This window comes from Hippocampus zosterae, chromosome 2 (genome assembly GCF_025434085.1).
Source record: "Hippocampus zosterae strain Florida chromosome 2, ASM2543408v3, whole genome shotgun sequence".
NCBI lineage: Eukaryota > Metazoa > Chordata > Actinopteri > Syngnathiformes > Syngnathidae > Hippocampus > Hippocampus zosterae.
In genome coordinates this window covers 36983514-37010166 of record NC_067452.1, presented here as the reverse complement: position 1 = coordinate 37010166, position 26653 = coordinate 36983514, and the positions used below count along the sequence as shown (strand labels likewise).

The 26653-nt window shown below is 44.9% G+C and overlaps 2 protein-coding genes across 3 annotated transcripts; one reads left to right on the top strand and one right to left on the bottom strand.

Moving 5' to 3' along the window:
- Positions 1-297: 297 nt before the first annotated feature.
- Positions 298-8464, bottom strand: alas2 (aminolevulinate, delta-, synthase 2). 2 transcript variants are annotated; one of them, XM_052059862.1, is made up of 10 exons: positions 8308-8464; positions 6758-7102; positions 6569-6661; positions 5526-5748; positions 5165-5349; positions 4053-4232; positions 3612-3776; positions 2128-2396; positions 1771-1933; positions 298-1045 (listed from the first exon to the last, which is right to left on the bottom strand). In XM_052059862.1, exons 2-10 carry the CDS (start codon positions 7086-7088, stop codon positions 882-884), a joined length of 1773 nt encoding a protein of 590 aa, XP_051915822.1. In that variant the 5' UTR covers positions 7089-7102; positions 8308-8464; the 3' UTR covers positions 298-881. The 2 variants fall into 2 exon arrangements, with proteins under 2 accessions (XP_051915822.1, XP_051915823.1); XM_052059863.1 differs by lacking the exon at positions 6569-6661.
- Positions 8465-9220: 756 nt separating this feature from the next.
- Positions 9221-22209, top strand: LOC127596890 (N-terminal EF-hand calcium-binding protein 1-like). Its single transcript, XM_052059864.1, has 12 exons — positions 9221-9482; positions 11705-11729; positions 15731-15839; positions 16526-16551; positions 16673-16770; positions 19760-20009; positions 20470-20549; positions 20830-20883; positions 21043-21155; positions 21245-21322; positions 21431-21522; positions 21913-22209. Exons 1-12 carry the CDS (start codon positions 9360-9362, stop codon positions 21939-21941), a joined length of 1077 nt encoding a protein of 358 aa, XP_051915824.1. The 5' UTR covers positions 9221-9359; the 3' UTR covers positions 21942-22209.
- Positions 22210-26653: the final 4444 nt, after the last annotated feature.

Sequence of the window (26653 nt, the reverse complement as noted above, 5' to 3'; positions counted from 1 at the left end):
CTTCATGCACCAGCGCATGCAGACTCACAACTCCATTGAAACACGGATCGTTGCAGGAAAGCCTGATGTCTTGCTCAAACAAAATGCGTTCCCGTGAGAGGGAAGCACTAAAACTGGGCTATTTTGTCTTTTGGTGCAAATATGTTTCGCCATAGTTTCAAAGGCAATTTACAAGTTCTGTTATTATTTTATATGTATCATTTGTCTTCTTCTCCGTGAATTTGGGTGCATTATTTTATGTAGAACATTCAAGGTCCTGTAAAAAAACAACAACACAGAAATAAAGACAAATAGAGCTTATTAGAGATATTTGCTGCAGCTTTTAATTTATTCCTGAATTGAACTGCATCCATAAGCCCTCGATCTAAGCATGTAGGCTGATTTGTTTCTAGATGTGGAAGCCAAACAGATTGATTCTATCACACAATAAGAAGGAAGTCACACAGCATTGTTTGCTTCAAACCAACACATCTAAATAAGAAAGTGTCCAATGTGCAGGATATTACACTTTTAAATTAAAGGAGTCACGATTCCCATTATATCCATACCGGTAACCAGCAAGCAGTCATATATGCAACGTATAAAGTATACAATCTTAAATGTTGATATATGTAAGAAGGTCAGAAATGGGGAAATCCGGGTGCAGAACGGGGAAAAACCCTGCCAGTTCGGCTTTGGCCACAAGTGCTTCCACTCAGCTCATCAACCTGCCGGAAGAGTAAAAGTACTTGCAGCCAAAGCCAAACTGATACAGTTTTTCACTTTCTGGGCCTGGATTTTCTATCTCTGACGAAGGATAACACTGATATTCTTCTCGGTACATAGAAAGCAAGATGTGTTTCAAGTTCATTTGAAGTACTGCTGGTAAAATCCCATGTCCTCTAGGCAGACACAGTAATGTAGTGGGGCTCCATGTTGCCAAAGTAGGACTTCTCCCATTCACTCATGAGGTCAAAATGCAAAGGGCGGTCACAGAAGGTGCAGGAAACTGCCGCGGGGTTGCTGAGCTCGAGCCCCACCTCCTGCCACACGTCCACCAGTTTCTCTGTGAATACGACACCGCCATTAAAGTGTACTTCGTGTCATTGTGTTAGTCTGCGATAGTAAATGTCAAGTCTGCTCAGTTTATTTATAGAGGGGACAGAAAGTTGCCTCGAGGCACTTGAGCAGGTCAAGAAACTGCACTCGCATACATTAAAGCACTGGTGTCAAACTCAAGGCCCGGGGGCCAGATCTGGCCCGCCACATTATTTTATGTGGCCCGCGAGACCAAATCAAACATGTCAACTTCTATGAAGTTTGCTAAAACCTGGACCATAATTTCAAATTCTCCTATGTAATATGTAAGAGAGCTATTCTAAGTTTTCTTGTTACCAAAACCCTCATAACAGTAATTTAAACTCTAGTTGAACAAAACAACATTCCTGACGTCTTTATATGGTTTCGCAGCCATAACGGCCCTTCAAGGGAAACGGTAAGTAAAACGTGGCCCGTGACAAAAATTAGTTTGACACCCCTGCATTAAGGAAAACAAATGAACCCCACATGAGCAAGGGCTCAGCAACAGAAACAAGGAATAACTGTGGGGGGGATGGGGGTCATCTGTCTCGAGGGGTTGAGCAACAGGAGGAGGGTCCAGTGAACAATGGGCACAACAACAACCATATCAGCAACAGTAATTGTAGTCCCATGATGGCAGCAACATCATCAAGTGCAGTGGGGTCCTTGCAAAGAACAAAGAACAAACACTTCCCGACACGTGTCACTCACCCACAAAGTACTCCATCATGGCGGGCTGATGATGAGGAGACGGAGCCAGGCGCAGCAACTCTTCTCCGCGAGGCACTGTGGGGTAGTTGATGGCCTGCACATAGATGTTGTGTCTTTCCAGCAGGGTGTCGCACACCTTGGTGTTCAGCTCTGCATTGCCCACCTGCAGAATGGAACGGCAACAGAAGCAACAGCAATGATTAAAACCTGGTCGACAGCCATTGCTAAGCTACTCAACGGAATCAGAATGACAGCAGTCATCCTGACAAATTGCATAGTGTAATGTCACCACTGCTTTGTGACACATGAGAATGATCTTTTTTATTTATTTTCAATTTTTTGGGCAAACCTCCATACCCGTATGGGGATGATGTGGCTAGGACAGTGGACCACAGGCAGGCCCTTATCCATGAGCAGCTGCCTCATGTGTTTGACGTTCCTTTGGTGGGCTCTGCGCAGGGACTGCCCCTCGGGGCCCCTAAGGACCCGCACGGACTCCAGGGCTCCGGCCAGCACCATGGGGGGCAGGGCGGTGGTGAAGATGAAGCCAGCCGCGAAGGATCGCACTGTGTCCACCAGGGCGGCGCTGCTGGCGATGTAGCCTCCCACACAGCCGTAGGCCTTGCCTGGCAGAGCAGAATGTTTGTGAGGTCAGATGGTGAAAATGGTGGTTGAGCTCCATTTGGATCATTCCTTGAGATAAAATTTGTCATTAGTTGAGACCCGACATAAAACAGAATGAGAAAGTAGCACTTGCATACACTTGTGGTGCAAAACGACACGAAGCTTCAAAAACAGGGGTGGGCAAAGCATGGCCCATTTATAGTTTTAAATTCCTGTAACATGTGTTATATTACATTGATTTCATTCCAAAATGTAACAAATTCAAATTTTTTAAATTCATTTTTTTTCATTAACTAATACGGGTCATTTTTTTCAAGCTGAGATTTTTTTCATCATACTGTAATAATCATCATATCATCTTTAGCATAATAATTGCTAATATATATATTTATATAGTACAGTAAAAGATTTTGCAATATTTATTAATGAATGTTTAGGTTCAGCAACTGGAGGAATTTATTTTTGAAACGTCTATTGGCTCTAAATTTATGGTAAAATCTATGTTGCCTGAGCTTTTATAGATTAAAGTTAAAAACAATTATTAAAAATATCTCAAAAACTTGATGTTCTAGAAAAAAAGTCAATATTTTTTTTTTAAATCAGCATCAAAAACCCTTTTAGGGACACAAATAAAGCCAAAATTTACTGTTGTGTAGGATTATGCGTCAAGTGAGTAATGAAAAGCAAACATCCATACATGAGTAAAATAAACAATTTTGCATCGATATTGAACATGTAATTATTTTAATAAAATTATAAATGGGATGACAGTCCTAAAAATGAAACATTAATGACAAATTGAGAATCAGAATGTTTATTTCTAAACCAAATACATTGTTGGATGATACCAGTCATGTAAGTTTCTTTCCTATGAAAACCTTCCATCTGTACTTGTACGATATTGTGTCAAAATGTGGGTTTTGCCAGTACACTTCAAGCTAAAATTTTGAAGTGAGCATAAAAGTATTGACGCCTCCTCTGATGTTATTTTATCAGCAGAGCCACAGCGGGAGTCGCGCTGGCGCCCTGCTGATAAAACCTCCGATTCCTGTGATGCGAACGCCTTCTCTTTAGGCCCTTTGGTGTGTTATCAGAGCTAAATTGGCTCTTGGACAGTGTCAGTTAGGCCCAGTGGGTGCGAGTGCGACTTTAGCCACGAGCAATGTGCAGCCAAGTGAAAACAACATTAAATAGTGACCTCCACATGAGATGCTCACCTAAAGTCCCAGACACAATGTCAATCTTGTGCATGACGCTGTCCCTCTCCCCAACTCCGGCTCCATGGGCTCCATACAGGCCGACGGCGTGAACCTCGTCAACAAACGTCAAAGCTCCGTAACGATGAGAAACATCGCACAGTTCCTCTAATGGACAAATGCCTCCTGAAATCGCACAGGTCAGGGAAAATAGGAAATTAGAGAGTCCGATGCCCAAGTTGAGATGATCAGGAAGAATTCAAGAGTTAAAATATCCTCCCACAAGACACAGAGAAGGACAACAAAAAATGTTTGAATCATATAAAAAATCACACACTCCCAATGTTTTCATCCCATTTTTGTATGAACTGAACTCGTTTGACCGATGAGGGTATGGAACGTGGTTATCGTCCTCTGTTTGTCTCCGATTTCAATTGGAAGAGGACATTTGGCGAGCCTCACCGTCCATTGAATGCACTGTCTCAAAGGCGACTATTTTGGGCGTCTTTGGGTCCGAGCGCTGCAAAAGCTCCTCCAGGTGTCGACTGTCGTTGTGGCGAAAGATGAAGCGCTTGGATCCGCTGTTCCTGATGCCCTGAATCATTGAGGCGTGGTTGCCGGCATCCGAGTAGATCTCGCAGCCTGTGAATGGGACAGCAGACGCACACTGACAATCGCTCATTTGTCATTCATGTCGTCATCAAATGAAGTATCTATCCCAGAGGTGTCCAAACTATGGCCCTGGGGCCTTTTGCAGCCCACCCTTCATTTTCTAGCAACCCTCAGCATCTTAAAAATAAATAAATGAAATGTTGACTTTTGGCCCGGTGGTCAACTGGCTAGCGCGTCAAAGTACAGAGGTAGTGGGTTCGATTCCAGCTTCCTGTTTGGAGTTTGAATTTTCTCCCCGTATCTGCATGGGTTTTCTCTGGGTACTCTGGTTTCCTCCCACATTCCAAAACGTGCACGGCAGGCTGATTGAACACTCTAAATTGTCCCAAGGTGTGAGCGCGAATGTTTGTTCGTGGCTGTGTGCCCTGCGATTGGCTGGCAACCGCTTCAGGGTGTCCCCCCCTGCCTACTGCCCGAAGACAGCTGGCATTGGCTCCAGCATGACCGCGACACTTGGGAGGATAAGCGGATTAGAAAACAGATGGATGGATGAACTTTTGATGACACATCCTCCCATGGAATGTGCCTGACAACTAATAGTAAATTTGACCGATGGACCTTTTGTAGATATGCAAAGAAACTATTTAAAACTGAAATACTAACAATAATCATTCCTCTCGAAATAAGGCATTTCCGTTTCAGAAGCAAAAATGTGTTCCTCCGCTTTCTTCTATCTGTGTCGAGGTGTGATTTGTGAACATATCACATTCAGGATTAAGGTCCTCATGTAAACACAGATTTGAGCATTGTCAACTAACCAATCACAGGGCACATATACACAAAGAAGTATGGATGGAAATAGCTGCCAAGGAAGACGGAACGATTGATATCCATAATGGCGTATCATCCAAAATCAACAGCATGTCTTGTTTTGAAATGTCACAGTGGTGGTCGTACTGCACCTGGCAGCATTCTGGCCAAAGTGAAGAGGGTGGAGTCATTTGCCACAAAGCAGGAAGAGAAGACCAGAGCGGCGTCCTTCCGATGGAGCTGGGCCAGCTCCTTCTCCAGAGTCGCGTGGATGTTACTGGTACCTGAGATGTTCCTGGTGCCTCCCGCTCCTGCACCGTGTTTGCACAGGGCCTCACTGAGGAGCAAAATCATGACACGTAAAAGTATGGCAGGTGTGAAAAGCGGCAAAATAATGGGCCGCAGCAGTTGAAGTTTGACACTGAACATCGGAAGTCACAGGAAAACACATACTGAGCTCCAAATGTGATTTTACTCCAGATTACATCCACTGTGTGACGGTTTTCATTTTACCTGATGGCACTGAGGACCCGCGGGTGCCGACTCATCCCCAGGTAGTCGTTGCTGCACCACACAGACACTCGGGAGCCCTCGCGGTCGGACAAAGAGTAATCCTCAGCGTAGGGAAATGAGCCGGCGCTCCGATTTACCGTCTTAAAGATTCTGTAAGTGTGGTCCTTTTTCTTCTCGGCGATCTTTTCAGAGAAGAAGTAGTCGTAATCATAGCTGGGCCCAGCTGTATAGGCAAGAGCAATTGTAGTGGATTACAATGGCACAATCCTCGAACAAAGTCAAAAAAATTTGAACAGGAGAATGCCAATTACAATGTACAGTAAGAGTTTTTTTTTCAACACAGTGCCATCTCCTGGATCTAGGAGGTCACTGCGCCCATTTAGGCCCAATGCAAGTGGACGGTAACAGTAAAAGTGAAGATGAATTCCATGATTTGCACTTTAACTTATACCTTTTTGTATAAATCCGATTGTAGTGGATTACAATGGCACAATCCTCAAACAAAGTCATAAAAATGTTAACAGGAGAATGCCAATTACAATGTACAGTAAGAGTTTTTTTTTCAACACAGTGCCATCTCCTGGATCTAGGAGGTCACTGCGCCCATTTAGCCCCAATGCAAGTGGACGGTAACAGTAAAAGTGAAGATGAATTTCATGATTTGCACCTTAACTTATACCTTTTTGTATAAATCCGATTGTAGTGGATTACAATGGTACAATCCTCAAACAAAGTAATAAAAATTTTAACAGGAGAATGCCAATTACAATGTACAGTAAGAGGTTTTTTTTTCAACACAGTGCCATCTCCTGGATCTAGGCGGTCACTGCGCCCATCTGGCCCCAATGCAAGTGGACGGTAACAGTAAAAGTGAAGATGAATTCCATGATTTGCACCTTAGCTTATAGCTCTTAACTCATTCAGTACCAGACAATTCTGGACCAAGTCTGAAAAGACGTTTAAAAACGTCTTTGGGAGTGAATGAGTTCAAGTGATGTCTGGAATCTAATTTAACCCCACAGCTCTGATGTCAGCGTACACACCCATGTTGTCTTTGAAAAGGTGACTGACGGTGATGTCTTGAGGTGATTTTGGGAAAATGGACTCTTTTAAATCCTTCAACAGAGAGATCATACCTGTCAAAGTAGCACGCAGGATTATCACTTCAATGTAATCATTTCAAATTATTTTTCAAATGCTCGTCAATGTTGGGTTTTTTTCCTGCTTCCTACCCTCTCTGACATCCTCTTGCACTTCAGGGCTGGCTTGGACCATTCCAATGCGAGAGGTGACGAAAGGGCAAAGCTTGGACACTGCCGGCTCTGCCACCTGAGGAGCTGTTTGAGCAAAGGTCCTCTTTTGCTCCAGCGTGGGAAGCTGGCGACAGTCGAGACCGGCCGAGGAGCCGCTCAGCTTGGCCTCCAAGGCGGCTGACTTGCAGACGCTGATCTGACGTGCGATGATGGGACACTGGTTGGCCAGGGACAGCAATGGGCTTGATCTCCTTAAAGCTGGTTTCGTGGCCGACTTGAGGAAGGGGCAGTGGTGGAGGAATGCTGCCATGTTATGTTCTTGCTCTGAATGGAGGTGAGAGGACAAAATGTTATTTTACTTTTTAAGATGAGCTGATTTTTTTGCAACACAGGGATCATTTCCCGTTTTTTTTTTTACGGTCTGCAGGGCGAAGTAAAACTTTGCTATCAGCATTATCGATGCCAATACGTGTGACGTTTTGAGAGCTGAAGGTGCGTCCATCAGGGTGGGGCTTATCTTCTCGATGCAGCTGGTTCAGTGCTGAGTGACAGACGTCATCCGTCGAGGCTTGTTTCAAATAATCCACCAAGACCACCGTTTTCCATCCATAATTTTGGATGTTATCATTCTTATCGACCCGAAAGAGTTATTTTGACAATGTGTGTCCTATTGTCGGTATAGAAAGCTTCCGATGCAGAGCTGCTACTAATATTTTGCCCATTCAGATCGTTAAATCTGGTAACCAAAATATAAGACACAGCTCAGAAAACCCTCTTTGACAAGAAACTAATCCACGATCAACAATATTTTCAGCAGAAGCGTTAAATGTGTTTTTTTTTAATGAGTTAATATATGGATCCGTTTTCAGACATCCTTTTCCTGGCCTGTGGACAAAAGATAAGGTCATTCTTAGGATCTTGAGTTTTTTCTTGTGGTGAGATGTCGATCAAAGAAATACTTTTTTTTTCAGTGAGTCAAAGTTAAATTGTTTTTGTGCCGATTTTAACCAAATGTGGATCACGAGCAATAAATTCGCCCATGATTGTGTTATATGAGTACAGGAAACAATAACTTTGTCTGAAAAATGTTTTTGGACACATTTTACACAGTTTACAAGAGAACATCAACACAAGTAACGCCATTATTGAAAAGTTTGTCACGACTAGCAATTTAACAAACATCTACTACCAAATCTAATCTGATTCGTGAATTAATCATCAAGACTTTTTATTTTAACACCCGTGCTGCGTTTGTTTCTACACTCAAAATGTTTAACCATCACGAAATTTAAAAATTCTGCTCTTCTTTAGGAAGTCAATATATATAATAGTGTATGCCGCATCAAGTGTGATAAAACAAAGTAAACCGTATTATAAAAAGAAGAAGAAAAAAACCTACGATGGCCATTGGAATTTTTTTTTAAATGCATGTTCAAAATATATTGTGACACACAAGATAACAGTAGAGGTGGAAATGACCATCATGAAGATGACCACAAATTTATACATTGAAATTACGTCAGACTCACCTGTTGACCTGCACTGAGGACGAACTTCAAACGCGCAAGTAGGCAGATGGTCAAAAGAGTCCACACATTTATTGGTGCATTTAGCAATCCACCTCTGCCCCCACCCATGCACATTGTCACTGGGTGGAGGTGGGGGTCGGGGGGGGGGGTGGCTTGTACAGATGATGACATCCAAGAGTGGCAACACACTCATAGACAGTAAAAGGGTATCAAGAAGCAATTCACACACACATTTTCACTCGACGCATACACATTGAAATGTTTATAAATGCACAAAGTGTCTCATCGGTTGCAATTTAAACAAACAAAAAAAAAAAGGTAAGGGGACACTCCAAAAAAACTTTGCATGGACACGCCAGCGCGAAAAACCACATACTGTCTGGCACTGCCACTTAATGCAATAAGTGAAAAGTATTTTACAAATGTCCTACATGTCTTACTCATTTGTACCTGATTGTGACCGTTGTCTGATTATGAGTAGGACATATTATGTCTGCTTATTGCACACACACGTACACGTATTTGTGTGGTTATGCACAATTTGGCCTTAAACAGTATTCGTAAGTCAAATACGTTAGAATCTGTCGGCTAATACACCCTTATACGAACGAAAGACATAACCTGCACATACTGCATTTGTCAGAGAAGAAAACGTAACCTTTATTAATAATAGCCATCGTCTTTTTTTTTTTTTTTTGCTGTACAAGAAACCTCATGAGCCAACACAATTGCAAAATACTGAAAGCAAGTTAGATAGTTAGCTCTCTAGCTAGATAAATAATTTGATCGATAGAGGACATCGGTTGCTCTCAAATGTATAATGATCACGGTTATATTGTGTGCGAGTCTACTGACCAGCAGAGGGCGCCTTACAACGAAAATTCCCGAGGGCGGAGTTTATCGAGTGTGCAGTGCGCATGCGTCTCACACTCAGCGTCGCTTCATCCATCTCCCCCTGACAGCAGACCTCCATTCAACCAACCAAAGCACTCACCGACCCCGTCTATCCACCACCCATCCATTCATTCATTCGTCCCCGTGCAAGAGTGAAGATGCTGGCGTGTACAGAGATGATCACGATGTGTCTGCAATCGGCCAAGCGGCAACACCTCAGCAAACAGCAGCAGCAGGAGTGTGATCATAACCACAACCGCACCGCATCGCTTTTCCACGATGTAAGTGCACCTTTGAGCTTCTTAGTTTTTTTTTTAATGTGTGTTCGTCATTTATTGCGTGGAAGGTGTGTGTCGGGGGGGGGGGGGGGGGCTTTGTACGACGCTCATCATTATGGTGCAAATCCATCAGACTACATTCATGTGGAGCTGATGCACAGCAGCCCCGTTATGTAAGAAAGGTGTGTTTTGCATATTGTGCAGGAAGAGTCATACAATTGGTCAAGGTGCCCTCATGTGCTCGAGGCGCCAATTTAAAACGTGGTTTGTATTGCCAAAAAAAAAGAAATAAAAAAAGAAAACAATATGCTCCCGATTTCCACGATTCATCTTTCCTCGCACCTTGTTACAACATGAAAAATGTAATGTGAACGCCCATGGATTGACATGACCATCCTTTCATAATGTCTGGAGCTTTTATGGCTGCCGATGATTTATGGAGGTCATGCTCCAAAACAAAACACACACACACATACACACACACACATACACACAAATTTTAACTAATTCAGGCATACAAGTGTAAGATTATGTTATATTATTCATTATCATTTTATGTTTGAGCATCATATTATTTCACGTTAAGCATACCTAAATTATATTCTGTTGTTTAATAATAATTGCTTAGACATTTTTTTAATGTTGATAGGTTCTGATTGGCTGTTAAAGTAAGAGAAGCAGGAAGTGATTTTAGATACGGGGGTTGTGCTCTCTGACGTGCTGCAGTGCAGACGTTTTTTTTCTTCTCCTTTTATTAAACTGCATTGAAGGATTCAATCTGTCCATCTGTCATTCGTAAAGAAGAGCCATCCACTGAAAAACAAAGAACCCCTCAACTTACATTGGTGGCAGCGGTGTTGGTATGTTTTGTGTGGCTTTTTCACTCTTTTTATGCAACGATTTTTTTCTTGCCAATTGTCATCTTGCTAGCCACGTGGATTTTTGCGCTCGACTGAATTACTGCTGCTAGTCAGTATTTTGGATGAGATTTTGAGGTTTCCTGCAGTTTTATTATTTTTTACTTTCTTTTTGGATATTATTACCGTCATTATTCAACCTTTTTGAACTCGCCATGTCCAATACTGAGACGTCCGTTAGTCAACCCCCTGAAGTGGCTGGTTCTGCTGCTACTTCTGTGGCTGCTGCGGGTGTTGCTCCATCAGGCGCCCAGGTGGAGCAACACCCGCAGCGTTGACTCATCACCAGTTTTTAAAGTCGTCAATCTCCACACACTCCAGGGACAGTGCAAGTAGACCCAAGGCTGCGGTCTGCCTTCGGATCTGCTGCTGTGGACAGAAGGTCTACAGCTCTGCCTGCGGCATTGGCCTCAAGTCCCAGTTCCTTGACACACCCAGGCTACCGCCATGTTGGTTTCGAGTACTTTGTTCTGACATGTTCCTGATGCCTTTTTTACCCCCTGTATAATGTTGTTCATTTGTTATAACCTGGATTTTACGGTTAAGTGATCGAATTAGAAATGGGGACAGTAATTTTAATTTTACTGTCCTTGAATAAAGTGCAGTTGCACCTCCACTACATTAGGGGGCAGTGGCGCTCTCATTGGCAGAGTGTGTGCAGGGAACATTCGAAGGGAGGAAATATGACGACGCTTATGTAGCGCTTGGCTTCACTGTGACTACGGTCGCACAAACCGACACAACTAATAGTACCAGGACTGATGTGTGAGAGGCAGCATTGGTTTATTGACCATTCAGGCTGTCGGAAAATACAAAGAATGAAAAAGTACTTTCATGGTAGTTGTTGCTGTTGACTAGTAGTAATATTAGTTGTCGTACAAGAAGAAATAGAAGAAGCTAAGCTAATCTTAAATTTACTTGGAGAAGAGAATCGGACACTTCTCTACCCCAACCAAAGGAGAAAAAAAAGTTTAAAAAACTACGAGAAAAGATGTTCTGGGCACTGAATGTTTGGGTTCGAACGAATTTCGCGCTTGGAGTCAATTGGTCTTCAAAATTCTTTATTTCAGCTATGAAATATAACTAAAAAAGAACTGTGTTATCGATGTCAGCAATGAAAGTCACACGTAATTGTTTCATGTTTAAATAAACAGGCCCAGTTTCAAAGTGTGGTGCTACGTTTGTTCATAAACCGAGTCTCATGATTTCAATTTATGTGTACTATTCTCAACTTTTTTTTCTTCTTTTTTTTTTAATATCACCGTTTTCTTCATCCATATCTTGAACACATTCTTCTCTTTGTTGCAGATATTTCGCCGTGCGGACAAAAATGGTGAGTAAGAAAAAGATCAGTTAATTGGGTTGCGTTCTTGTTTTTGATGTTAATTAAGACTGCAAGATGATTTGTTTCAACCTGGCGGGGCTTTATTAGAAAAACCAGATAGATGTGCTCACACTTGATGTACATTCAATGTAAGCGTTGCTCTTTCATTTGTAGAAAAAAAAAACCTCCCAAAAACTTAACTCTTAGATGGATAGCAAATCCTCCCCAAGGGGGAAACGGCAGCAAAGGGCCACAAGGAGAGGAAACAACAGCGCTGACAAAAAGGGAAATGTTTTCTCTCTTAATCTTCTATTCACACTTGGAACTCCGTGTAATCACATGCAAAATGGTAAATGGGTGAGCGTTTTGTGCATTTAGTCTTCTTAGGAGGATATGTTACATAAGAACCCCCCCACTGTTAATAGTGCCGCATTGTTGTGATGAGCTGCACACATTCGAGCCTTGAGGGGATCTTCAGCTACTTCAAGGGATTTGCTTCGCAAATCATGGATGAGCTGTTTTTGTCTTTGCGCACACACGGTACATAATTATTGCTACAAAGCTAAATTCGGAAGGCTGCTTTTAAGCTCAAGACACATCCAAACTCAGTGACACAAATCAACAGAATTGGATTCTTTCCCCCTTTGATGTCTTGCATAAGATCTGCGATCCATAGGCTCAAAGGTGCGGATTAAACCGTCGCCAATTCCTAGTGGATCGGCGTGAAGTCCGTAAGGGAGCCTCCACGCCGAATTGACGGGACTTTCCATCACTGGAGAGTTGGTGCGACCTTTGGGTCAGCAAAATCCCGCGGGACCGCATCCGGCGGTATACAAATCCACCGCAGTTCTGGCATCAATTTTATAAACGTGCAGTAAAAAAGAAGTTAACCACTGGCAATAATAACATCCATCCATTTTCTGAGTTGCTTTATCCTCACAAGGGTCGCTGGCGGTGGTGAACCCTATCCCAGCAGTCTTCGGGCAGTAGGCAGAGGACACCCTGAACCGGTTGCCAGCCAATCGCAGCGCACACAGAGACGAAAAACTATCTGTGCTCACTCACACCTAGGAACAATTTGGAGTGTTCAATCAGCCTGTAATGCACGTTTTTGGAATGTGGGAGGAAACCGGAGTACCCGGAGAAAATCCACTCAGGCATGGGGGGAAGAACATGCCCAACAACATCATATCTTGTACAGTTGTTAAAAAAAAAAGCTCCACAGAAGTCGTTTTTCAGAAAATTATTTGGGCTTCACTTGGGCAGCTGCGGTACATGACACATCTGTGAATCCTCAAGTCTGTTTCCTCATCTCGCCTCCTGCTGTGTGAGAACAGAGGGATGGATAACAAGAGAGTGCGGTCGCTCGTTTTTGTGAGCTATCTTCACTTCGCAGCTTATATGCGAGGAGTTGAAAGGGAAATGCTTTCTCCTTTCAGCACTGAGTGGGCTGTCCATCATTCGCAAGGAGCAGGCTACATTTGCTACATAACGAGGAGGTGTTTTGACATCAACACACTGCACAGCAATCTTAGTCCTCACAAGGGTTGCGGGGGGTGCTGGAGCCTATCCCAGCTGTCTTCGGGCAGTAGGCGGGGGACACCCCGAACCGGTTGCCAACCAATCGCAGGGCACACAGAGACGAACAACCATCCACGCTTACACTCACACCGAGGGACAATTTGGAGCAAAGGTGTCAAACTCAAGGCCCAGGGGCCAGATCCGGCCCGCCACATCATTTTATGTGGCACGCAAAAGCAAACCAACCACGTCAACTTCTACTCTGATTGCTAACATCTGGTCCAAAATAAGAGAGATATTGTTCACATTTTTTTTGTTACCAAACCGCTCATTACATTGACTTATTTATATGGTTTAACAGTCATAACGGCCCCCCAAGGGAAATGGTGACGACAATGTGGCCTGTGACAAAAATGAGTTTGACTCCACTGATTTTGAGTGTTCAATCAGCCTGCCATGCATGATTTTGGAATGTGGGAGGAAACCGGAGTACCCGGAGAAAACCCACACAGGCCCGGGGAGAACATGCAAACTCTACACTGTGATGTCTACGCGCTAACCACTGGGCCACCGGGCCGCCCTAGTTCAGCCATTGTTTACGTTAATGTAATAAGTACGTAATGAGACCATGCAATATCTCGATGTAATGATGGATCACATATGACAAATTTGACATTTTTGTTCAGACTTTAGCACTCATCCTGGAAAAGTTGACATGCTTGATTTGCTCTCGCGGGCCACACAGAATGATATGGCATGCCAGATCTGGCCCCCGGGCCTTGAGTTTGACACCTGTGATTTTCAATTCCATAAAGAAAATATATTCCAGGTAAAATGCATGTGTCGGACTGCAGGTGCATTTGGAGTCGATGCAACGTGAGACGGTGGGGAACGCACAATGCGTCGTCTTGCCTCTTGTGTGAGGTTCTGAAGACTCTTGACTTGAATGTGAATGGTAGCTCTTTAAATCGCCGCAGTGTCATATGTGCATCTTCTCTTCCTGGATCTCACAATATTCAGGAGTGTACAAGAATGAATGAAGACAATAACTTTAATGTTGGACAAAGTACACATCACATTGCATTGATGGGTTCATCGTTGTCGTGCCTCCAAGGTGCAAGTATGACAGATTGTATAGTCAGGGTCGCCCGGTCAACAGCCCCCCGCCCCCACCCCCATGTTTCTCTTTGGCAAGCGCTCGGTTAATGTGCCACCCCAGGCTTGTCAATTCTCAAGTTGAATTTCGTGAGAATGAGATGGTGGAGGAAGGCTAAAGAATGAGTCACGTCCAACTTACTCCTACATCTTGCTGCATTAAACGCATAGCAGATGCTCAAGGTAAAAGTTAAGAAATGAAGACACGCAAAAAAAGGTTTTTTCTTTCAAGAGGTGGGTGGGTTTTTGAACAGCGTCTCAAGCCAAGTCAAAAAATCCGCAATCCGGTGAAGTGACATCAAAACTTGAAACGTAACCGTTGATAGATAAATTAAATATGCTGATATTAATATTACTTGTAGCATCTCCTGAAATGAATAATGGCTGAAATTAACTGAGCTTTATTAACCAATCACAAAGTAACACAAACAAGTCAATTCAGGAATATGTTCTGAAGCACTTGCAGTTCCATTTCCATTTGAGCTTAGAATAGTCTCTTCTGTAGACATTTTTTTTTGTAAAAGACAATCATAGACAATCATTAGAATCAGAATCGCCTTTATTGTCATTGTATAGCATACACGAATACATTATTACAATACATTTGATTTTTTGTGAGTGTGTGTTGTATTATGCCGCTGTGTTCGTGATTCTATATTTTAAAAGTACTTCCTGTAAAAAGTGTTCCCTAAATAAATTTTGCTTACTTAATTACTTGTAAGAACTGGCAATGTAGGACATCCTGCTGTCTCGAGTGCTGCCACTGCTGGTCCCAAGCATGGATTTACAAAAAAAAAAAGATTGGGTACTGTCAGTAAGGGCATCTGGCATAAAAACTGTGCCAAAGAAATCCTGCGTGTGACATGATGTGGCAACCCCAGCCGTAACAAGCCAAAAATCACAAAACAAACTTACAGTACTTGTGATAATAGTCACTCGTGTTGTGTTAGCAATAGCATTTGTGTATCATTTTCAACACGTTTTTGCCCCTGTCAACTGCAATTCAGGTTAATTGAAATAGAAAACTTTCTCAAACCATATGCACGTAGAGAGAGAGAAAAAAAAGCCTTTTACGGTTTCTTTTTTTAGTGTTGGCGTAGGTATTAACGTAAGGCCAGTCAAATCAAATGAACCTTTTTTTTTCTGCAAAAAAAAAAAAGAGACAAGCATGACGACAGCGAGCTCTTGTTAAGATGTGTAGATTCATATCGACTCTCGCCTTTCCTTTGCTATTTATTCACTCCAGTTAAGCCGACCTGGGTTTTTCATGAACGTGTGCACGGTCAACTGAATAGCTTTATCGTGACATTGTCACGGTCTTGTGTGCTTTTCAGATGACGGGAAGCTGTCCCTGGAGGAGTTCCAATCATACTTCAGTGACGGGGTCCTCACAGACGAGCAGATGCAGGAGCTTTATTGCTCCGTCGACAGACAGAATGCCGAGTGAGCTCCCCCTGCTTTTGCCACCTGTACAGTGCGTCTCGCAGCCCGCCTCGCATTTCCGTATTCATTAAGTCAAGATTATGTCCACGCGACACATAAAACCTCCCTTCTTGCCTCTCAAGCCAAATTTAAAGTTTGCTTGAAGTACTGAATAAGTGATGAACCGTGAAGCACCTTTTCATTCACAGTGACCTCAATCTTTTACGATAGCATGATTTATACAGCAACTGTCCGCGGTAGACATTCTAATCATCCATCCATCCATTTTCCGAACCGCTTAATCCTCACCAGGGTCGCGGGGGTGCAGGAGCCTATCCCAGCCATCTTCGAGCAGTAGGCGGGAGACACCCTGAATTAGTTGCCAGTTAATCGCAGGGCACACAGAGACGAACAACCACCCACGCTCACATTCACACCTAGGGACAATTTAGAGCGTCCAATCAGCCTGCCACGCATATTTTTGGAATGTGGGAGGAAACCGGAGCACCCGGAGAAAACCCACGCAGGCCCGGGGAGAACATGCAAACTCCACACAGGGAGGCCGGAGCTGGAATCGAACCCGGTACCTCTGCACTGTGAAGCCGACGTGCTAACCACTGGACTACCGGGCCGCCCACATTCTAATCAGTTTTTTTTTTTTAAATATCAGTGAGCTCAATTGAAATTGTGTCTCTGTTTCTCCATAGGAACATGGACATCGACAAACTGTCAGGTACAATTTTTTTTTAATGGCCTTTTTAATCCTCAAAATCTTATTTCACTTTGTATGTCGATGGTTTTTCCACAACTCGGCACATTATAAATACACGTGTCCTTTTTTTTTTTTTTTTCAGAGTACTTCAGTCCACATGTGGGAGAGTACATTAACGTGCTGTCTGCGCTTGAGAAGCTAAATGTGGCTATTTTAAAGGCAATGGATAAAACTAAAGAGGTGAGTGGCTTTAACCTTTTTGCATATCAAAATTGTACTTACTGTATGGAAGGACAGTATTGGGGCATACTGAATTATGGGGCCATTTATTCCCCTCGATACATTCGTTCTTCAACAAGACATGTTTGGAAAATGAAGTGCTGACAACTTGGAACTCAAATTGTTTGAATGGGTTGTTCTTCTTTAGACCGTAGACGAGTAACCCGAAAAAGTAAAACATCACTGCAGTGGACCTTATTTTTTTTCTCTCTGAGCACTTAAGTAAGTTGACCTATTTAATTTTTTTTTTTTCCAAGAATAACAATTTCTTTGGTATCATGTCAATTCATTTGAAATGGGTAAAAAAAAATTCACACCTCAACACCTCCCCCAAATTCAGAGATCATAAAACAACAATTGTTGTCACGCTTCCTTGACATTGACAACATCTCAGTACGTCAACATTTATTAGCAAATTCCTCAAAGACTCCTTAGAATGTCTTCACAAAGGGGTCCAATTACAAATGTCAATGATCTTCATGTCATGATGCCCCCCCTCCCACACACACACACACACACACACACACACACACAAAACATTTTATGTAGTACATTTTTTTTCATGTTTTGATCCCCCCAGAAATACTTCACTGTCCAGGCTGCATATATTGCACATACCAAAATCTTATATAATGACAGAATAATTAAAAAATATATATTTCCAAGAGTACTCATCGGAATCTAGCTATTGTTAGAATGTGTAAGAATTGTATGTACTGTACATTCCAGTATAAATTAAAAAGTGAAAAATAATCAAATGGTCCCCATTGAAGTGCGGCACGTGTTAATTAGAGCGCTTAGACTCCCGTCATGGATGTATATTTCATGAGATGTACCGTAGAGTCGATTAAAGGTCTGCGCTTGTAGTTTCCCGCCATTGCGGTGTCGCGCGACCTCAAAGAAATTAAACGGAGACAAAATCAATAGCGCGACTTTCTCGTCCCCCTTGTGTAACGCCAAGACAAGCAATGTTCATTACACGTTGTGTTTGACAAACGTCACGGCTTCTCGCCTATTGCCAGTGTGTCCGGGACGCGCCTCCCGCATGAATGATGACATTTTCACGATACAGAGTCTGCAGGGTGCTGCGTTAACTCCACTAGAGCAGTAAGAGCGAGAGACTATAAGGTCACTGCACGGTCGTGGTGCATCAACGACTTGAACAAAAGCTGACAAAAGTGCACAGCTGTCGAACTCATCTGATGTCGTGGCCTTACCGTGTGGGGGTTCTATTTTCTCCCCGTGGCTCATATGGGTTTTCTCCAGGTATTCCTGCTTCACCCACATTCCAAATACATACATGTTTGATTCTCGATTGCTCATATTGTTTCCAGAATAGAGTGTCAGTCAGGAACTCAAGCACCGAGCATGGCGATATGGCTTTCGGATTCAGCAGCAGCCTTCCTTAATGTTTTTTTGTAGAATATAAAAAAGCAATAAGGAAGATTGTTAAAAAATGACTGCAGCTCTTCCACTCTATTCACCTTGAGAAACAAGGATTTGGTGGAAAGACTGTGGGTGATACATTGCCACTGCTATGAAGATTAAAGCTTTTTGTCCATGCCGTTCTGCTTTAATTTAGTTTAGTTTGCAGCGCACAGGCCCTTGAGCAAGTTGTTGTGATTTATTTGTTACTTTGGGTTTATTTAAGTGGTGGGAGAACACAGCAATATATTTCCCATCCATTGATTTTCTATGGGCGGCCCGGTAGTCCAGTGGTTAGCACGTCGGCTTCACAGTGCAGAGGTACCGGGTTCGATTCCAGCTCCGGCCTCCCTGTGTGGAGTTTGCATGTTCTCCCCGGGCCTGCGTGGGTTTTCTCCGGGTGCTCCGGTTTCCTCCCACATTCCAAAAATATGCATGACAGGCTGATTGAACACTCTAAATTGTCCCTAGGTGTGAGTGGGAGAGCGAATAGTTGTTCGTTTCTGTGTGCCCTGCGATTGGCTGGCAACCGGTTCAGGGTGTCCCCCGCCTACTGCCCGAAGACAGCTGGGATAGGCTCCAGCACCCCCCGCGACCCTAGTGAGGATCAAGCGGCTCGGAAGATGAATGAATGATTTTCTATGTGGCTTGTCCTCATTTGGGTTCTGGGTAAGCAGGAGCCAATTTCATCTGACTTTGAGGCAAAGGCAGAGTAAACTTTGGATGGGCCGCCAGTCAAGAAAAACCGTCATTCACAGTAACGCCAAAAGACAATTTAAAGTCTTTAATAAACCGAACATGCACGTTTTTGGAATGTGGGGGAAAGCTGGAGTACCCAACAAAAAACACAAACATGCCAACTCCACAAGGGAGGGAGCTGGGATTCAAACTCAAACTGAATGGATGTGATGCAACTGTGCTAACCACCATGTGCCGCTGCATGAACTCATTCAATCCCAGCCATTTTCACTTGAGCAACCAACCTCAATCCCAGCGGTTTACTGGATTTTGACTGATCTTGCACCCACAGAATATTCGGTTCCAATGCTATTCAAACATGGAGCCTACCAAAATAAAGTGTGGACTCTCTTCTTTCAGCAGAAAAAAAAATGTTTCTACCTTTTTCCATTCTTCAGCAATCGGCATTACTAAATGGCAAAGTTTCATGAAAATGGCAATTCCTGGGCAAAAAAAACGGTGAAAAAGAGCTTTTTGTAAAAAGCATGCCTTTCAAGCACGTGAGGCACCACTGCCACCTATGGGTCGCTTTTTTAAAATACATGATTTACAATGCAAACGGCTTATTCTCATTCACAGATTGCTTCAGACCCTCCTCCTCTCTATCACCCCAAAAAAAAGACTTGGACGTATAAATACGTCCTTGGTAGGCGGGGCCTAATTTTAAAAAGACGTACAAGTACGTCTTGTGGAATGAAAGAGTTAAGCGTCACGATGCCGAATAAAATCTGAATGTTTGCTTATCTGTCCCTTCTTCATGTTTCTCTTTCCCCTACCCACCGTGCAGGAGTATCAAGGCTCTTCGGTGCTGGGTCAGTTTGTAACACGCTTCCTGCTTCGGGAAACCTCCACCCAGCTGCAGTCCCTGCAGTCATCACTAGACTGCGCTATGGAGGCTGTCCATGATCAAGGATGCACAGGGAGAAGGTCCGTCAAGAAGCCCGAGGACCTGCCCATCCAGAGGGTCTCCAAACGACGCATCCAGAAGAACATGTGTCTCTCCCCGACAGACCCTTACTCTGGCATGCTGACCACAGGTGGGTCCCGCCATCCCCGTTAAGATGTTGAATTTCAGGGAAACTGCCGACTAACAAGGGGTCGGCCTGGTGGTCCAGTGGTTAGCGCGGCGACCTCACAGAGCTGGGTTCAATTCCAGGTCTGGCCTCCCTGTGTCGAGTTTGCATGTTATCCAGTGTGAGTTTTCTGCGGGTACTCCAGTTTCCTCCCGCATTCCAAAAACATGCGTGACAGGCTGATTGAAGTGTGAGCGCGGATGGTTGTTTGTCTCAGTGCGCCCTGCGATTGGCTGGCAACCAGTTCAGGGTGCCCCCCGCACACCCCCGAAGACAGCTGGGATAGGCTCCAGCACCCCCCGCGACCCTTGTGAGGATAAGTGGATCGGAAAAAACATGGATGGATGGATGGATGGATGGATGGATGGACGGCAACTAACAGGAATAGTTACAAGTGCAGAACTGTGTTGATGTTGTGTTTCAGGGGTCAGCGTGGAGTCCGACTACCACTGGGGAGGCCAGGTCGGCCAATTGGAGCAGCTCATAGACAAGCTGGAGTGTGAGGTTTGTACGGGATGCACTGTCGATAGTTGAGTGTCAACTCTGTGCACCCGCCACCCCCAACCGCTGTACGAGCAATGCACGGAAATGAGCTTGCAAGCTACCACTCCGTCATGATATTTTATTATATATGCCAAGTGCTTGATTTGTTAAAATCTAGTTTGTTTGTTTGTTTGTTTTTTTTACCGGTAATCTGTGAGGGCCAAAGGTTTGTGTCCGGCTTGCAAATCATAATCGTGCTGTTGCTTGTGCATGGCTCACCTATTTCTGCTCGCACCTTCAGAGTCCACATCTCGAACCCCTTAAAGAAGACACGCTGGCAGGGACATATAAATCGGTGAGTCAGCCCGCTTTACGCTTCTTACATTCGTTTTAGTTCTACCGTCCAATGACGGCATTGTTGCCGAGTGATATGTTCTTGGTTTGAAGCTATTCGACAGTGGACGGCACTGTCTGATGATGCTAATGTGGTTGTTTTGCTTTCTCGACCACCCAGAACATCCTCCTGGTCCAAAGACAAATGTCAGTGAAGGAATGTGATGTGGAAAAGTTCCAGCATGCTCTGAAGAGCTACACGGAGGCCAGCAGCAGACAGCAAAACAACCTGCAGTCAGTCTGTTGTCTACTTTCCCACCTGGCTGTAATGACTGCAGCTTTTCCCTCACTTGTTTTTCTCCTCCTCCTTCTTCTCTCTCAAGCATTTCCGTCCAGAACTTGCCCGACAGATCATGCTTCATCATGTATGAATTTTGGCAAGATCGTCTCTCCTGGATGAGGTGAGGGCGCAAAAACCACACGTTTTCAAGTATCAACTCTCAAGTTCACCCCCACCCCCGAAAAAAAGGAGGGGTCTTTTCAAGGCCAATCGTGTCTTTTCCTCTTAGCTTCCTGCAATCATCCATCAGTAAGACGTTTCAGCGCTGCGCGATCGACTCATTGGAGGAGCAAGAGATCATCTCTACCATGCTCCTCCCAGGTAATCCAAAACAACGACAGACACTTGAGCAGCAATGGCCACCGAGGCCATTGGGGCCCTTCTCTGCACCTTGTCAGTGTTTACCAACATTTACTGAGCCAAGGCAAATCGAAGAACCTCACAGCGCACCACCAAAGCAAAAACATCAGGGGGAAAGAAAAAAAGTCGCATTTCATTGTCCTCTCTGTCAGTGTTTGCCACTGGAATAAATGGAAGAGCAAATATAAATATGTTTTTGTAGCAAATAAATGATCAATTTTGGACCAGTTAAGATAAATTGGGTTCATTCTATTCATGGATAATATTTTTTTTACAAAAGCATATCAAAGACACTTGTGGCCTAATTTAAATCGAGGCAAATATTGAAAATGATATCGTTGTCTTTGTCAGCTTCCTGGTGGATTATGAACAACAACTGACGCAGCGACGCTTCTTCAGATCGGCACCGATGGGGAACAAAGGGGATTATTGTTGTTGTTTGTTGTTGCTCTGTTCTGTAAATTCAGATTTTCCTTAAGGCGTGATGGGCAGAAGGGATGTGCTTCAAGGTCCCCAAAAAAAAAAAAGAAAGAAAAGGACATGAATAGAATGTAGTGCAACATTTTATGGAGCGAGCAGCGTCAGTACTGATGTGGTACTTTTCTTACTCCTGATTTAATAGAAGCACAAGAAATTGAAACGGGGCGGGGGGAAGAATTGCATGATTTCTTATAACTATTGTTCTCATCTTACATTTTAAATAGATGAAATGACAACCTGTCATCATGTTTTCCCTCAATACAGGCTACAACAGAAAGACTAAATAACATGTGAATTTGATTTCATTTTGTCCTCTTTGTGATGTGGTGCGCTGTCGTCTCCTTATCTAGCTCATATCTAACTGCTTGTAGGGAAAAAAAACAACTCCTGGTCAAGAGTAGGACTCAATAATAAAAATATGTAACAAGATATACAGTATATGTGATACAAAAAATGTCCACCTCTATCTAAACTCTGTCACTCTTGCACTTTAGTAAACCTCGGCCGACCTGTATTTGTTCAAAATTATACATTTTTTTGAACAATGTATAGTCATGGATCGTAAATGTATCTCCAACAAGAATGTCACTTTAAATAGAATATCAATTGCATATCCAAATCACATGAGCTTCAAGCGCCAGTATTTTACAGTTGCGTGTGGAAGCGTGCAGGCAGGAGACACGCAAAAAAAAAAAGTTTTGTTTATATATTTGGAGCAGGACGTTTTCTGTATGGTGACGTAAGAGAATAGAAGTCCATCGTGTACAGTCGTCATGTGTAAGTAGTATAGTTGAAGATTCAGAAAGTCCAATGTACAGTGTGATGGTTACTCCTTCACAGAACAGGCATTCTCACGGTCCATGCATGATACGTCATCAAAAGACAAGTAATGCACGGACTGTACCCCCCCTCCCCTCCCTTAGCAATAATGTGAACTTGGTATGTATTATTTGTTTTTTTGGCATGAAATAAAATTAATGACATGCACAAAATGTTCCACTGTACTAGCCACTTTATTTTCTTGAAACTGAGATGTTTCAAGGCATCAGAACATGTGATGTTGACTTACTTCATCATGCTGTTTCAAAATAAAAAACTATTTTGCATTTTTTTTGATACAGCAGTATTGAATTACTGCAGTAAAGGAATCCACTTAATAAATCATGTTCATTCACAGTGTTGAATATATTATTCATACTTACATACCATAATAAAGAATAAAGAATAGGTCTATTGTCAAATTTGACATGCTCACATCGGTGGGAAAAGGGAATGCAATGAATGTCATGAATATTTTGGTAGAATGCTTAAAAAAACACCAATTCAAATGGCATTGAGGGGTAATGTAAAAGGTTTTGAGATGAGAACCCCTGATGCTATATATATATATATATTTTTTTAATTAAGCTGTAGCTTTAAGTGAGATACTTATTAACGTGACCAATAAGGCTCATGTAGTAAAAATGGGAGGAGAGTAGTCTGAATTGGGTTTTGGAGTCGTGCTCCACCTCATCCATCGAACTCATTCGCCAGCCGCGAGTCGTTCCAAGTCAAGCGTGCGTCACATCCACTAGGAACGCTGGGAAAGAGCGCCCTCTAGCTTCTCCTGCTACGACCGCACAGTGACCAGTATTTTCTGTTGGCTCGCCCACCCGAATCAGGTGACGCCCTGCGAGAGCGACAATTGGCTCTTGTCTCAGACCTTCCCCGAGGTGATTGGTGGAGTGACGAGCACTCTGCACGTGACCTCTACAATGAGCTTCCTCCCACGGAAGTGACGAATAGTCCTAAAACATTTTAAAATGATCAGAAACAGAATGCGTCGTCACCTTACCGTGGTGGAGGGGTTTGTGTGTCCCAATGATCCTAGAAGCTAAGTTGTCTGGGGCTTTATGCCCCTGGCAGGGTCACCCATGGCAAACAGGTTCTAGGTGAGGGGCCAGACAAAGCACGGCTCAAAAGACCCCAATGACGACAAAAATAAATGGATCTAGGTTTCCCTTGCCCGGACGCGGGTCACCGGGGCCCCCCTCTGGAGCCAGGCCTGGAGGTGGGGCTCGTTGGCAGGCGCCTGGTGGCCGGGCTTACACCCATGGGGCCCGGCCGGGCACAGCCCGAAGAGGCAACGTGGGTCCCCCTTCCCATGGGCTCACCACCCATGAGAGGGGCCAAAGGGGTCGGGTGCAATGCGAGCTGGGCGGCAGCCAAAGGCGGGGACCCTGGCGGTCCGATCCTCGGCTGCAGAAGCTAGCTCTTGGGACATGGAATGTCACCTCTCTGGCAGGGAAGGAGCCCGAGCTGGTGTGTGAGGCAGAGAATTTCCGACTGGATATAGTCGGACTTGCCTCCACACACAGCCTGGGTTCTGGTACCAGTTCTCTCGAGAGGGGTTGGACTCTCTTCCACTCTGGAGTTGCTCACGGTGAGAGGCGCAGAGCAGGTGTGGGCATACTCATTGCCCCCCGGCTCAGTGCCTGTACATTGGGGTTCACACCGGTAGACGAGAGGGTTGCCTCCCTCCGCCTTCGGGTGGGTGGACGGGTCCTGACTGTTGTTTGTGCATATGCACCAAACAGCAGCTCAGCATACCCACCCTTTTTGGAGTCCTTGGAGGGTGTGCTGGAGAGTACTCCTGCTGGGGACTCCATTGTTCTGCTGGGGGACTTCAATGCTCACGTGGGCAATGACAGTGATACCTGGAGGGGCGTGATTGGGAGGAACGGCCCCCCCGATCAAAACCCGAGTGGTGTTTTCTTATTGGACTTCTGTGCTCGCCACGGATTGTCCATAACGAACACCTTGTTCAAACATAAGGGTGTCCATATGTGCACTTGGCACCAGGACACCCTAGGCCGCAGTTCGATGATCGACTTTGTAGTTGTATCATCGGATTTGCGGCCGCATGTTCTGGACACTCGGGTGAAGAGAGGGGCGGAGCTGTCAACTGATCACCACCTGGTGGTGAGTAGGCTCCGATGGTGGGGGAAGATGCCGGTCCGTCCTGGCAGACCCAAACGTATAGTGAGGGTTTGTTGGGAGCGTCTGGCGGAATCCCCTGTCAGAAGGAGTTTCAACTCCCACCTCCGACAGAGCTTTTCCCATGTTCCGGGGGAGACGGGGGACATTGAGTCCGAGTGGACCATGTTCCGTGCCTCTATTGTTGAGGCGGCCAATCTGAGTTGTGGCCGTAAGGTGGTTGGTGCCTGTCGTGGCGGCAATCCTCGTACTCGCTGGTGGACACCAGCAGTAAGGGATGCCGTCAAGCTGAAGAAGGAGTCCTATCGAGCCTTTATGGCCTGTGGGACCCCAGAGGCAGCTGACGGGTATCGACTGGCCAAGCGGACCGCGGCTTCGGTGGTCGCCGAGGCAAAAACCCGAGCGTGGGAAGAGTTCGGTGAGGCCATGGAAGCCGACTTCCGGACGGCTTCGAGGAAATTCTGGTCCACCATCCGACGTCTCAGGAGGGGGAAGCAGTGCACCACTAACACTGTGTACAGTGGGGATGGGGTGCTGCTGACTTCGACTCGGGACGTTGTGAACCGGTGGGCAGAGTACTTCGAAGACCTCCTCAACTCCACCAACACGCCTTCCTTTGAGGAAGCAGAGCCTGGGGACTCTGAGGTGGGCTCTCCTATCTCTGTGGTTGAAGTCACCGATGTGGTTAAAAAGCTCCTCGGTGGCAAGGCCCCAGGGGTGGATGAGATCCGCCCGGAGTTCCTCAAGGCTCTGGATGTTGTGGGGCTGTCCTGGTTGACACGCCTCTACAACATCGCGTGGTCAACAGGGAGAGTGCCTCTGGATTGGCAGACCGGGGTGGTAGTCCCTCTTTTTAAAAAGGGGGACCGGAGGGTGTGTTCCAACTACAGAGGGATCACACTCCTCAGCCTCCCTGGTAAGGTCTATTCAGGGGTGCTGGAGAGGAGGGTCCGTCAGGAAGTCGAGCCTCAGATTGAGGAGGAGCAGTGTGGTTTTCGTCCCGGCCGTGGAACAGTGGACCAGCTCTACACCCTTAGCAGGGTCCTTGAGGGTATGTGGGAATTCGCCCAACCAGTCTACATGTGTTTTGTGGACTTGGAGAAGGCGTTTGACCGTGTCCCTCGGGGAGTTCTGTGGGGGGTGCTTCGTGGGTATGGCGTACCGAACCCCCTGATACGGGCTGTTCGGTCACTATACCACCGATGTCAGAGTTTGGTTCGCATTGCCGGCAGTAAGTCGGAACCGTTTCCAGTGGGGGTAGGACTCCGCCAAGGCTGCCCTTTGTCGCCGATTCTGTTCATAACCTTTATGGACAGAATTTCTAGGCGCAGCCGAAGCGTTGAGGGAGTCTGTTTTGGGGGCCTCAGTATTACATCCCTGCTTTTTGCAGATGATGTGGTGCTGTTGGCTCCTTCAAACGGGGCTCTACAACTCTCACTGGAGCGTTTCGCAGCCGAGTGTGAAGCGGTTGGGATGAAAATCAGCACCTCCAAATCTGAAACCATGGTCCTCAGTCGGAAAAGGGTGGATTGCCCCCTCCGGGTCGGGGAGGAGATATTACCCCAAGTGGAGGAGTTTAAGTATCTTGGGGTCTTGTTCACGAGTGAGGGCAGGAGGGAGCGAGAGATCGACAGGC